Source organism: Trichosurus vulpecula, chromosome 3, assembly GCF_011100635.1.
Source record: "Trichosurus vulpecula isolate mTriVul1 chromosome 3, mTriVul1.pri, whole genome shotgun sequence".
Classification (NCBI taxonomy): domain Eukaryota; kingdom Metazoa; phylum Chordata; class Mammalia; order Diprotodontia; family Phalangeridae; genus Trichosurus; species Trichosurus vulpecula.
Genome location: NC_050575.1, coordinates 188,029,121 through 188,044,163, shown reverse-complemented (window position 1 = coordinate 188,044,163; position 15,043 = coordinate 188,029,121). Strand labels below are relative to the sequence as shown.

At 43.0% G+C, this 15,043-nt stretch overlaps 1 protein-coding gene across 1 annotated transcript in view; it reads left to right on the top strand.

The window, feature by feature from the left end:
* The first annotated feature begins 406 nt into the window (after positions 1–406).
* The window catches only part of ZNF831 (zinc finger protein 831), a 52,082-nt gene continuing 37,445 nt past the window's right edge, over positions 407–15,043 (top strand). The window contains exons 1-3 of the mRNA XM_036752787.1: positions 407–4,583; positions 6,918–7,066; positions 14,635–14,786. Of these exons, the coding sequence (XP_036608682.1) occupies positions 432–4,583; positions 6,918–7,066; positions 14,635–14,786 (4,453 nt within the window). The 5' untranslated portion in view covers positions 407–431. The remainder of the gene's footprint in view (positions 4,584–6,917; positions 7,067–14,634; positions 14,787–15,043) is intronic.

Genomic DNA, 15,043 nt, shown 5'->3' with positions numbered 1-15,043 from the left:
AAAGGGCTTCGTTTATTGGTGTAGGAGGCACTGATGCAAAGAACCCTGAATGAAGAGTTTAGATCCAAGGGTTCTTGTTCTAGCTGTGCTACAGATGAACTGTGAAGATAAAGAATAGTGTAGTGGGAAAAACACTGGCTTAGCAGTCTGGAAATTTGGGTTCAAGTTACAGATCTGTCTCATATCCTTGGGACAAGCAATGTCCTCTACGTAGGTTTTAGTTTGCTCAGTTATAAAATGAGGGGGTTGGACTAGCTGATTTCTAAGGTCCTTTTCCCCTCTGACATGCAGTGGATCCTGTGAATTGGTGCATCTCTAAGGTATATTTCATCACTGAAATGCAATGATTTTATATTTCACTGTAAACTCAGGTGTCTGTAATTGTTGCCTGCAGATCATTCCAATTCCTGGGATGTGCCAGAGGATGTGAGATGGAGGTGCCCCCAGCCAGCTGTTCAGCCACACCAGCCACAAATCAGCCAGTACAGACCCTGTGCCTCCAGGCTTCCCATAGCAAGCAGACAGCCCCACATCTCACTGGCCCTGTCATCTTGCAACCCGAACAAAGTCTGCCTCCGACCGTGTATCTGAAGGCCCTTACCATTCCACTGTACCACCCAGTCCAGGCTGGAGGCTTCCAGCCAAGTCATTCACTGGTAGCCAGCGGTGGCAGCTTCAGCCTGGACAGCAGCAACCTTCCCTTAATTTTGAGTCCATTGCTTCAGTCAGAGAGGACGGAAGCATCCCAGCCAAGGAAGCCCCAGACCCAAACACTAACTGTGAACATCGTGGGTGCTCTACCTGTCTTGTCCCCTGCTGCCTCCTGTTCGAGCACAACCTTGGGAAGCCCAGGGAAGTCCCGGAATGCAGGGAAGTATCTGTGCCAGCACTGTGGGCGGGACTGCCTGAAGCCCAGTGTGCTTGAGAAGCATATCCGTTCCCACACAGGAGAGAGGCCTTTCCCTTGTACCACTTGTGGCATTGCCTTCAAGACCCAGAGCAATTTGTACAAGCATAGAAGGACTCAGACACACATCAACAATGCTCGACTGTCATCAGAGTCTGACAACAGCAGCCTCCTGGAAGACGGTGACAGGCTGGGAGAAACCCTCCCACAGCCCTCCACGACCGAGCAGAGCGGTGAGGAAAAAGATGTGGGAGAGGAAGAAAGGACTTTGGAGATCACCACCTCTCCCAGTACCCTGGGGACTGGGCAGACAGGGCCCTCAGCTTTGAATTCTTTTTCATTCAAGAGTCTGGAGACGAAATCCGAGATTTCTCCAGGTCATGGGTCTGCTCTTGGGGCCTTGGACAAGGAAGCCCCATTGGAACCTCCACATAGGGCTTCCCCAGGGCTTTTGCCAGTAGGTATGCCCCAGAGATGGAAGATGCAGGAACAGAGATCTCCAACAGCCAGTAAGCACAGCCAGCTGCAAAGACAGCAAGCAACCTACTCTGAGAAGCATTGGGACGTGAAGGTGTCTGAAGGCAAGCTGAAGAAATGTGAGAGCACAGACTCAGGCTACCTCTCACGGTCTGACAGCGTGGAGCAGCAGGTGCTGTCCGCAAGTCCCCTGCACAGTCTGTCTGAACACAGTGTGGAGTCAGAGAATGATCCTCCTGAGCTTCCGAAAGGAATGGCATCAACTGGCACCAAAGTCCATCTTGGGGAAAGAGCAGCTGCCCTGATGTTGGAGAAAAAGAAGCTAGAGGAACACATTTCCAAACTCATCTCCCACAACAAGGCTGTGGTGGATGACACCCAACTGGACAATGTCAGGCCCAGGAAGACCATCCTCTCGAAGCAGGGAAGCATCGATCTCCCTATGCCTTATACTTACAAGGACTCCTTCCATTTTGACATCAGATCCCTCAATACCACCCGGAAGAAGAATATCACATTATGCTCTGTCAAATCCACCTACACTCCACTTGAAAAATCCAAGCCTCTCTTCTTCCACTCAGTCCCTACTCAGTTTTCCACCACCGTGGATTGTGTGCCTGTCACAAGGAGCAATTCCTTGCCATTTGTTGAAGGTACTAGAACCTTTCAGGAGAGGGCAGAGAACCCTTGGGCATCTTGCCTCTCAAAGCGGCCCCCAAGTCCTGGTTCCTCACATCATCTGCATGGTGATAGTTCTGGTTCTGTACCGAGGTCTGTGGATTTTCCCAGCAGCCACCCTCGGGCCCTGGTCAGACAAGTTGCGGTGGAGGACCTGCCGCTGAGTCATCCCACTGATAACCAGACACCAACGGAAGATCACAATGGTGGGAAAAAACTGAGTGGGGAGGGGACCTCTGTGAGATGCAAGGTGGCAGGAAAGAAATTCAGTCAAAGAAAACTGAAGATGTTCTCCCAGGAGAAGTGGCAAATGTATGGGGATGAAACATTTAAGAAAATATACCAGAAAATGAAAACCAGTCAAAGTATCAAGAAGCCAAGGGAAACAAGGCTGTGTGACACAAGAAACCTGGGCTCTGACAGAAAAGAGGCTGAGGGTGGAGAGGGCATGGCAGGGCCCAGAGATACCAGGGCCTCTACATGTGGGGGTGTTATTTTGAGCCCCCAGATCATGTCCCCACTTGGGGAAAAAGTTACAGAGCCCGACCCCGTGGGGCATCAGCAAGCCCAGGAAGTTTCATTGTCTGAGAATGAACACAAGGAAACATCTCAGCTGTTGGGAAGCGGTGCCCATCCTAGAGTGAATAGAGCTGGGTCATCCCCTACCCTTAGCTGTAGCATCCCCTCCAACATGGTTAATCATGTAGGTAGCCAGAAGCCTTTGCCAGCTCCAAATGCCAAGCAGTCAGTGGTGCAGCAGATGCTAAGGGAAGCCTGTGCACCATGCCCCCATGCCCTCAGTGCTGGTGATAGGAAGTCTTTTATTCCCATTTCACAAGACTCTTCCACTGTTGTCCTAGATCAGGAAGCCATTCCTCCCAGTGATGGGGAAGACAAGGAAGGGTGTCAGTGGGCCCAAGTGGTTCTGAGGCTACACAGCTGCAGCCCTGGCAAAACCTTGCCAGAGTCAGAAAAGCTCCCATCTGAGAGAAAAAAACTGAAGGTGGAGGAACTGAGTAGTAAAAAGAATTGGGTGTTCTTGGAATCGGGAGGGGAGGGGAGTAAAGTGCTAGATTGCTCCTCCCCTGGTATCTCCTCAGAATCTAGGACAGATAAAGCTCAGCAGGGAGCAAGTGGCTTAGACACCGGACCAAGTGAACGCATTAAGAGTATTGAAGGTGTCTCAGAGAGAAAGGACAGCAGTGAGGGTGGTGGTGCAGGAGAAGCCATGCCGTCTGTCTCAGATGCAGAGAGTGTGTCATTGGCATCATTTTCTGCTATTCTGGGGCTTGGTTTGACAAACAGAAAATACTCCAAACATTCTTATTTTTGTGACTCTGCAGCTGTAGGAACCAGGAGGGGCCCTGAGCCCCCAGATGGAAGTCACTTTCCTTCTTCGATTACAGCTGCAAGTACAACTTCTGGGCTGACCATTCCTCAGAAAGACAATGCATTTTCTCCAAAATATATCCTTCAGTTACCTCAAGAAGAGACTCGAACAGAATTATCCGTTGCTATGGGCAAGAAGCAGGAAACTATGTCCCTCAGAGGAAGCAAAAAGGCAAATGAGGTTGAATCTCTGGCTGGGCCTTCCTCTCTCCCCCAGGCAGAGTGTCCAGCAGGTGCGCTGGGGTTGCCCCTTAATAGAGTAACACCCACTATGGCTTCGGCATCTCACTTGTCTCCTAGACCGGTGCACTCCATCAACATCCTCACTGAGCTAGCCAGTGGCAGTGAGAGTCCCAGGCACGTGCAACCAGGAGGTGTGGGAGCAGAGCTTGGAGACACAGCAGTTGGTAAGGCACAGGCATCTGAGGAGACACCAGGCAGAGCCACGTGCTGCACCAAACAGGTGGCTGAGAAGAAGGTTTCTTTTACCTCCGTGTACACAAGCAGCTTTCTCATAGCAACTGACATTAAAAGTGAGGGTCAGCTCCTCCGCCACCTCCATTCAGGGAGTACCACGTTACTGGTGACATCCACATCTGGAAAAAGAGAGTCTTCTTGGGGTACTTCTGAACAGCTGCTTCAGGACTGGGAGTTGTGTGAGACTTCCTCACATGGCCAGGAGCATACTCCGCAAGGCTTGGAGAACTCTCCCAGGTCGCTGGAGAATACCAGCATATGCCACTCATTTGAAAGCTTTTACTGCCATGCTCTTCCTACTCAGCACCAAGACTCCCTTGTCTGGCCCCAAATCAGCCCAACTTCACACTCAGGGTACCCTCGGAGCTCAGGGGCCAGGGGCTCCTTCCCCTCCCTAAGCGCTGAGCCGCGACTTACATGGTGTTGCCTCAGCCGGAGCCTCCCTCTGCCAGCAGAACAGAAAGAGAAGGCTCACTCAGTATATTCTTCCTTGCACATCTGTGACAATAACTCTGGTGAAGAAGGTGCAAGATCCAGGAGGGACTTCTCTTTTCTTGATGTGAAAAACATGACCCAGGCAGTCACCTATGGATTGACGAGTGGAAGCCTGAAAACACTGGTATCTTCACTGTCATGGGGGCAACAGAAACAAAAGGTAACTATCTGGCCATTGCCCCAGTCATAGAATATCAAAGCCTGAAGGGACCTTAGAGGACATCTAGTCCAACCCTCTTATCTTATAAATAGGAAAACTAGGCCTCAGATCGGGGAAGTGACTTGTTCAGAGGCAAAAAGTATGTTGTTGGTGGAGCAGAGATGAGAAACCCAGGTCTCCAGATGCCTAGCTGTTTAATTAAATTCAGGAAACATTTATGAAGGGCCCACCTTGCACAGAGGTCCCCCCAGAAACTCTTCTCCAGTGCCTCTAAGACCTGGAGGTAACCTTGGGTTCTTGAAGGCCATGCCAGCTAAGTGGAAGTTCTGGAAGACCTTGCCAAGCTTGTTAGCTATCTGTGTGTCTGTCTTCTAAAGACAGACCTGGCTGGTGACAAAGTATGAATTTTTTCGGTCACAGTAATTCTTCACAAGAAGAATTTGGTCACAAAGCAGTTCTTAGTTGTGGAGAAGTTGCAATCTGCATAAAGGGGAGAAAAGGGAAGGGAGGGAACAAGCATTTATTAAGCACATGACATATGCCAAGTACTGTGCACTTTCCAAATAAGTCGTTGGATCTTCACAACAGCCCTGCCAGGGAGGTGCCATTACTATTCCCCTCCATTTTACAGTTGAGGAAACTGAGGCAGACAGAGGCTATGGTTTGCCCAGAGTCACACAGCCAGTCAGTGTCCAAGGCTGTGATTTAGCCCAGTCCTTTATCATACCCGGCCCTGTGCTGTACCCACTGTGCCACCTGGCTGTCTAGTACCCACATCAGTGAAATGCTGGGTCTACTGAATAACTGACATATATATGGTGTTCTCTGTTGGTTGCTGGGTAGAAGAAGAAGACAACCCTTTCCCCTTACGTGCATTCCTTGCCCTTAAGGAGCAAATTGTTTAAAAAGGAGAGGCATAAGGACATAGATAAGCACGTGCTTAGGAGGAATTTATAGGATTTTAGGGATAGATCTGAAAAGGACCTTCTGAGCCATCTAAAACCCTCATTTTACAGATGAGGAAACTGAGGCACAGTCAGCTTGCCCAGGATCACACAGAACTAGAAGAACTACGATTCAAACCCAGATCCTTGGACTCCAAATTCAATGCCCTTTCCACCAAATCATGCTGTCCTTAAAATCACATCACCTCTCAGACCAAGGGCATACTTAGGCACGATTTTTTATATTTACAAATTAGAGTCAGGAATAGTAAAGAGGTCCTTGGTAGCTCAAAGATCATGTCTGTAAGGGTCATATTTCCATTTTGGGAGGGTGTGGCAGAATGGAGAGAAGAGACACAGAATGCTCATGTTCTTTCTTGGTGTTCCAAGCCAGTTTATGTTCTCAGTTAACATCATAGAAGGGCTTTTTGACATGGGCACTAGACCTTGTATAGAGGATCTCTACAAGCCAGCTTTTTTTTTTTTACCCAGGCCTCTGACTCCAGGTTTAGCACAGTTTCTTATAGCTGACATCATGTGGCTTGGGAAAGGTTAAGCTAGGTCTAGGACAGGGGTAGGGAACCTGTGGCCTCAAGGCCACATGTGGCCTTCTTGGTCCTTGGGTGAGGCCTTTTGACTGAATTCAAGTTTTACAAAACAAATCTTTTTATTAAAGGGATTTGTTCTGTGAAGGTTGGACCGAGAGGACCACATGTGGCCTCAAGAGTACAGGTTCCCCACCTATGGTCTAGGATATGAGAGTCCAGAATTCCCCCACTACTACAAACATAACTTTTCCCTTACTCTTGCATTTTGACTAGGTAGTCAGTGAAGGGCTGGTGAGAGAGAGAGACAGAGAGAGACAGAGAATCAGAGAGAGAGGAATAGGTTGCCAAAAGTTAGAGGAAAGGCCTGGCCTAGTTTCATTATGTCTCTGGTTCTAGGCCACTGGTATTAAACTGAAAAAGAAACAGATCCCTGATGGCTGCATATTGCCTTAGAAAACCACAAAGTAACATCATCTAGATTGTATTACATTATATATATATATATATATATATATATATACATATATATATATGTATATTAGTCTGGTTCAGGTTTTACTCAGAATTTTATAGCCTGTGGAGAGTTTGACACTTCTGGTCCACAGGAATTCTATACCAACTAGAGTCATAGTTGCCCATGGAATTCAGGCTACTTTTTGTGTGGGTGTGTGCCTTAATTTATCTAGTTGTAAAATGAGTTTGAGCCCATTTATCAACAGAAGGGAAAAGACATGGGCTGTGGAGAGCACTTGGCTTAAGCTTCTGATTAAGCTTTTATCACTTGGCTCAGGAGTTCTCCAAGGCTTTGAGCCCTGTGATGACCATACAACTGGTATTTTCAGCTGTCCCGGGCAATAGGTGCAGGGAGAGTGTCTGGTGAAAAGGTTTCAGAGCCAGAGAAGAAGAGAGGAGTGCCCTGTAGGAGGGGGAAGGCGCCTACAAATCCTCCTGGTGTGAGCAACAAGCAGAAGAGAAAGATCAACCCCAAAAGGTAAGAAATATGGTTTCAAGTCCTTCCTAATCATCTCCTGTGTCCACATTTCCAGAAAACAAACTGCAGCTTTGAAGAGCCCTAGAGCTCTTAAGATACCCACAACTAGCAACAGCTGTAATTTTAAAAAATTATTTGCACTGCAAAGAAAGAAGTTATTCCTTAAGAGAGCCTTGTGTTTTCATACTAAATCAAGACTTCAAAAATCTGCCTCCAAAGCTGGCTTCCCTTTCCTCTGTAATGGGACCCTAGGCCTAGATTTTTTTTTCACCTAGTATGGATGTGCCTAACTCAGCTAATTGTCAACAGATTGTAATTGAATTGAGAGTGTGTGCCATTCCATTTAAGTTTAGAAGAAACCATCCTTGGTTTAATACTACTCATGTCACATTCCTGCTGAAAAGTCATTCATAGCTCTCGATTGCCTATAGGATAAAGTCCAGGCACCTTAACCTAGCATTCAAAGTCTTCTACAGTCTGACTCCAACATGCCTTTTGGGTGCTGTCTTCCACTGTTTCCTTACACCACTCTACTCTAGTCAATATAATCTGCTTGCCTTCCTTGTCAGAACAGCTTCTGGTTATTTTTTCTCATCTATCCTTTCCCCTTTGTCCTCTTTAAAGTTTCTACCTATTCTTCAAATAGCTCAAATCCCATCTTTTCCATGAAATGTTCTCTAATCAGCCCAGCCTTCTTCATTGTATTTGCTACGTTTTGGTTTTATGGATGTTTTGGGCCTCATATTTTTCCCCTAAATAATTTTGGATTTCTGAAAATCAGAGATCTTGCTTTATTCAGTTCAACAAATATCTATTAACCACCGACAGTGTGGAATACAATGAACTAGGGTTAGATTTGACTGTTTAGAGAAGATACAGTCCCTGCTCAGAACAGAGTCTAAATAGTGGATGTGAAGCATACACAAAGAGCCACTGTACAAAATAATACAGGCTAAGTTTGTTAGATTGGTGCAAGCAAAATTCAAAGTTCTAAGTGAAGTCAGAAGTGAAAAGCTCATTACTGGAAAAGGGGGGAGCAGTCAGGGAAGGCTTGATAGAGGAGAGAGTGCTTGAATTAAACTCTAAAGACCAGGTAAAAATTCAACAGAGGGTCAGGGCTGAGCATTCCAGGTACAGCAAAAAATATGAGTAAATAATGGGCCATGGTCATACTTAAATCTCTTTGAATGCTATAGTGCCTAGCATAAGCATGTGCTGACAAATGTTTAACAATCAACTTTCTGAAAATTCAGGAAACACTTTTAAGTTTAATCTAAATTATGAACATTTTTTTCCTATCACTTTCATAAGTCTTGGCAATCAACAGAACAAAACAATAAATCAAACCCTGGTTTGTAGCTTGTCGTATCTGGCATGTAAATGCTCACACCAAAAGTTTAACAGTAGGCTCTCCTGAGGCCAGTAGGAGCTGGCTCCAGCGCATCCCTGGCTTTGCATATAGTAAGTAGATGCTGATATATATTGAATGGATGGTTATCAAAGGAAAATTAAGAGAACTTTCTTTTTTAATCAGCCAACAACTTAAGTACTTACTATTGCCAGGCACTGTGCCAAATGGTAGAGAAGCAAAAACAGTTCAGAGTGTAACAGGAGCTTACATTCTAATGGGGTGAGATAACATATAAATAAATAGGTATTCATTAGATTCATACAGAGTAGAAGAAAGGAAACCTTAGAGGGGACTTTTATAGGGTATGGAGTCTTGAGTCTGAGTTTCAACTTTTATTAAATTATATACTTTATAGGGATAGGGATAAGGGACTGGACCTGGGATTTCAAAAATATAGGGAACTCCCTGATAAAGAAATTTCCTCTGCCAATTAAATTGTCATTCAGTCTGCAATTTAAAGTCTTAGTTTCCTAGAATAGTGAGGGATTAATTAAATTACTTGTGTCACATAGCTATTATATGATAGTGGTGGGCTTTGAATGGTGGTCTTCTTGGATTTGAGGCCAGCTGTCTAGCTATCAAGCCGTGCTGCCTATAAATTGTACTTCACAATGTTTTATTCGATTTTGATATATTTTATTTTCCCCACTAGTCACTTCCTAACAAACACTTCCCCCATAATTTTCCATTAAAAAACAAAACAAAACAGGTAAGCAAAACTACCATTTGAATGATAGTACAAGTTGCTTTCATCTTTACAGTATGCTGTATGTTTATACAACAGATCTGTACCTTGATTTTAATAAATTGAACCAAACATTGTCCATTTTATTTGAGTTCTTTTGCTTTTTAGTGTTTTCTTCATTTACATTGCTGTATTGTGTATATTATACTTTGAGTTCTGCCTTCTTCACTCTGTTCATAGAGGTCTTCCCATGTTTCTCCAAAGAATTCATATTCTTTTCTCATGGCACATTAATTCTGTTGCATTTGTAAACCACAATTTGTTCAGGCGTTCACTAATTGGTGGGCACATAGCTTGTTTCTACCTTTTTTCTATTCAAAATAATGCTGCTATGAATATTTTGGTATATACAGATCCTTTCTTATCTGTCATGGATTTCCTTGGGGGTATAAACCCTGCTGTTAGGATTACTAGATAAAGGCTAGTAATATTTCTTGCATAATTGCAAATGGGTTTCCAGAATGATGGGTTTCGATCACAGCACTTCCTTCAGTGAATTCCTATGCCTGACATGCTGTCCCTTTTCACTGCTGCCTCTTGGAAACTTTAGCTCCCTTTATGACTCAGCTGAAGTGACACCTCTTACAGGAAGCCTTTCCTGATTCCCTAATTGCTAGTTTACTCCCCTCTGAAATTATTTTATATATTATCTTGTATTTTCTTAGCTGTTTGCCTCATATTTCTCTCCAGTAGAATATAAGCTTCTTGAGTTCAAGAACTATTTTGTTTTTCTCTTTCGTCTCCCAGCACTTAGCCCTCTATTTTGCTAGTAGCAGGTGCTTAACAAATGCTGATTGAATTTCAATGCCTGTCTTCCCACAGCCCCACCAGCACTGGCAATTTCCTTTTTGTCCCATCTTTGCCAATTTGATGAGTGTGGGGTAATGCCTTAAAGTTGCCTTAGTTTAAAAATTGCTAACTATTAACAATTTTGATTGATTTTCCTGATGCTGTTGATAGTTTGTATTTCTTCATTTGAAAGTTGTTCGCATACTTTTAGCATTCATCTATTGGGAAATGTGAGCCCGAACTTTTAAGGCACAAATCAAGGTAGGGTATATGGAAAGTGAGAATCCTAGGCTGTTCTTGTTAATCTTAGGCAGTCTCTGTGAGACCATGAGTACTGAGGCAATAAAGTGGATTTATCATTTGTTAAGTGGTAAAACTATTTAGAGAAGTTTGATTTTAACCCTAGTTCTTTAAGCCATTGTAAAAGCTACAAAAATAGAAAAAGGAACTGTGAGTCCTAGAGTTGGCTATAAAGAACTTCACAGTACCCAATATGACATGGGCCTATTTTAATCCCTTTCTTTCCAAAAGTTTTCAGTGACAGTTATTAAAGTCTGGAATATAAATTCATTTTCATCATAGTAGCCAATACGAAAATCAGATACACTTTACAGAAACTTATTTTGCAAGCTACATTGGATATAGCTACATACACATGTATACACTCATATATACATGTATATTAAGGCAAGGGGTACTGAAACATTTTTGTTAGCATATTTTCTGACTCATGTACCCTTTTTTAAAATTCTGGCTTATTAGGTACTTTAGTATTTTACAGGAAGTGTAATCTCAATTCAGGATTTCCTTGCACTGGCTCAAGCCCACATGGTCTGGTAAACTCATATATGAACAAAATTAAGATTTTTTTGGGCTTGTTTCTTAGAACTCTTTGGGAGGAAATACATAATAATGAAAGTTAAAAACACAAACCTTAACCAAAGTCCTCTAGGGTGCCATCTTGGTATAGAGCTGCTACTGGGTTCTTGAAGGCTATGCCAGCAGAGCTTTTCAATGGCTTGTGAAACTGGGAAGGCTTTTACGTAGGGTCCCAGGGATGAGCCATATGTCTGTGGCTAAATTTGGCAAGGCTCATCCTCAGATTAATTTCCTGTTGCCATGAAGATGGGGACCTTCCTCTAATATATGTATCTACTTGAACAGAATCATCGGATCTTTTAAAGTACCAAAGCCAGTAAATATAGTAATGCATATATCTCTTTCCAGCAACCTGGTGGAGTGGAAAGAGCATCAGACCTATTCAGGAGACCTGGGTTCAAATCCTCACTCTAATATTGACTAGCTTTAATGTCATTGGCAAATTGATTTTATTTCTCTGATGTATTTTCTTCAACTGAAAAATGGAAATAATACCACTTGTACAGTACTGTTGTGAGGAAAGGGCTTCATAAACCTCAAAGCACTATAAGAATGTGATTTAGTATTAAAGCACATGTATTTTGAATAATTACAAAACAAATCTTTCACCGCAAAGGAAATACTGGAGCATGTAAATGACAAATTTTTAAGTGTGCACATACTGAAAGAAAGGAACACAAGACTTGTTCTGAGGTTCTTTTGACAATTAGAATAATGACTTTTGAATTCCCAAGTTCAGTTGAAATTAGAAACGCATTTTGTAAATAAATAAAACCTTCATTATTCATTGAGGGAGAAGATGAAAGAAGAAACTTTTGGCAGCTAGGTTATATGATGCATAGAATGCTCGACTTGGAGTCAGACCTGAGTTCAAATTCTACCTCCCATACTTGCTAGCCAAGTGACCCTGTTTAAGTCACTAAACCTCCCAGCCACAGTTTCCTTACCTGTAAAATGGGGATAATAATGGCTCCTACCTCACAGGATTGTTTTGAGGGTCAAGTAAAATGATGTATTTAAAGTAATTTGCAAATTTTAAGTGCTGTGTGAATATTAGCTCTTCGTTATTATGGTCCTGTGCAAAATAGATGTGATTTTATTAATAGTGAGATTTGTTTAAAACTCAGTTATGTGTTGGAAGTATGTGACTGTTCACTCCAATTGTTCATGTCCTTTATTCCTGCAGTGGAAATGCCTTCAGGGATAACAGCACAACCTTGGGGATGAGTACCAGCATTCAGGTACAAACCCACAAAAGGGGCACAGTCAATATCGTTCCAGTAGTCATCACCATCATACCATGATGCTTGGGTGGGACCATTTTGATGATTCTACAGCCCTACGTTGTAGTAGACAAGAGCACTAAAGGAAGTCCTAAATATTGTCATGCCGCATCACTGTGCCTTAGTCTCCTCTTCTTTAAGATGAGGAGGTTGGTCTGGGTGCTCTCTATGATCCCTGGCCAGCCAAAAGAGTCTAGGATTTCGGACACTTAAAGTTCTGGGGGTCTCCACTCTCTATCCTTTTTCTTCTCCTTGCTTTATGGTTCACGATGGGAAGAAGAAAAGTAGGAAGGACCACTTAAGTGAGCCCATTTAAATACGGTGCAGAATTTCCCTCTGCTATCTGAAGTTAATAATACATAAAGATCAGATTTTACGATCCTGTCCATAGATATGAATACTTACAAATACCTCTTGCATTATAGTGGAGAAAGATTTAATAAGGTGATCTCACTCTACTCTACTGGCTATTTTATTAGTAACAAAGGCGAAGGGGAGAATTTTGGAACTTACTTTTTCTTTTGCAGTCCCCAAATTTAACAAAGGATTGATTTCCATCTTAATTTCACATGATCAATTAATCAGTAAATATCTATTAAACACATTATGTCGTACTGCTAGGTGCTGTGGTGGGGGATAGAGAGTGTGGCATGGTGGGAAAGAGTGCAGGATTTGGAGTCAGGAAGATATGGTTTGAATCCAGGCTCTCATACTTAATAGCTGTGTGACTGTGGGCATATCTCTTCACTTCTCTGGGCCTCAGTTTCCTCATCTGCAAAACAGAGATAATGATGTCTGCTGTATCCACCTTGCAGAGTTGATGTAAAGTGCTATAAAAATGTGAATTTTTATTGAGGCGTTTAGAATCAACTTGCCTAGTAGAGGCCCTTTGAAGAATCTACCTTAATGAACAAATAATATTTATTTATAATTAGCACATTCTTTACTTGTGATCTCAGCGCTTACAAACAACTCATTTCTTAAGTAATGGACATGTTTTCCTTGCCATCTTATTTACATTGTTACTGTTAATGACGAAACCTTTCCTTTGTAGATAAATTGAAGGCAAACTGTAGCCCAGCCCTAGGATGAATGATCACAGATTCCAAATCATTGGGGTTAGAATCAATATAGATTTAATCATTGCAGGGTGTTTTTTTTGGTCTTATATCTTTATTTAATTGAGGGGTAGTTGCTAAAGGACACTTTTTTAAAATCAAGTAAAACAATACCACAGCTTCCAGCTGTGTGGGTCTTAGCCCCTGCAAGGTCCTTGTACCTTCTTCTTGGAACGGGAGCAAAGGTGACCCAAAGCACACATAAAGAGAATTCTTTCCTTGTAGACACACCTTCCTGATTAGGCCACTCTCTGTACTTTGAAATTGCTTTGCTGTCTGGGTCCCAGCAGGAGCCTGGACTTCCTCAGTGGTTTATGATTAGTGAGCCAGCAGGCACACATGAAGTGGCCTTGCTTCTCCACACCCAGATCTTAGCAGGCTCTCTCAGAAACCTGTGGACCTAGGGAGCAGGGGCCACTACTTCAAAGGGCTGCCCAGGCCCCACCGCAGAGAATCACAGTTCTCAAGCAGCCTGATTGCATCAATGACTGCAGTGTAATGGGAGCCACTGGCAAATCTCCATGCTGCAAGGAGTAACCAAAAGTTACAGAGCTTAGGTTTGGAAGGTACTTAGAGATCACTGAGTCCACTTAGCATCCCTCACTTCCTTTGTTTTCAGGCTTATAAAATTTGAACTGGAGCAAACCATGAACTATTAGGATTATATTAAAAGTACTACAGACACACTGAGTGATTAAGGGTACATGACTTGATTTTAACTTAATAGCTCAACTCGCCAACAGGAAGACCTCACTACTAGACCGCTACTATGTTCCTGAAAGGTTACAAGAGATTTTTTTTAATAAACTAAATTCTCTTTTCCCATTGACTTGTGTTATAATTTCAGAGATGCTTCATCATCTTAGCGGATTGATTTTCTTTTGGTAGCGGCCCTAATATAGTCTGGCAAAGTACAAAAGCCTTGACCTGGAGAGCAAGAGACCTGGTTTCTAGTCTGGGATCTACCTCTAACTTGATGTGTGATCTTGGACAAATCTTTTTTCTCTGGACCTTGGTTTCCTCATTTGCAAAATAAGCAATTAGATTTGATGGTCTCTGAGGGTCCCTTCAATCTCTGACATTCCATGATTCTAGTTTCTCTAAGTACCTGTTGGTTACACTATGTCAAAGTAGTTACCAAACCAAAGAATTAAATGTACCAGAGTGACTTGCTCTTTAAAGGGACATTAGAGTAATGTAATGTAATCCTCACCCCTTAGTTTTTTGAGTTTTGTAAACTCACATTTGTGTATTTTATTTGATTAAAGCAGGGCATGGATACCCATTCCCAAAGCTGATAAATTACATGGATTCTAAATGAGAATGCCTTCTCTTTCCTACAGGTATAAACGAGGTCATCTACAGGGATGTGTTCATCTGAAAGCAAGCCGCCTTCGGAAGCAACGCTGGGCTATGAGAAAGCAGCAGTTTCCACCTACACCAGATGGCCGTGAAGAGGGCAAGACTTGTCGGCCTCCTTCACCAGACCAAGCAGGTAACAGGCTTCTTGAGTGAATACAACCCAGTTGCAAGAATATTGGGATGAGAGTCAAGAGACCTGAGTCTTTATCTTTGATCCACCAGTGGTAATAGGAATGTGGATTAAGCTCTGTGGTCTTCAGTTTTCCAATATGTGAAATCAGATTAATAGTGCTTTATATGTGTTTTGGGAAGCTGAAATCAGATAGTGCATCTTATTTCGTCTTGGTATTCCAAGCACTAGCACAGGGCCTTCCATATGGTATCTGCTAA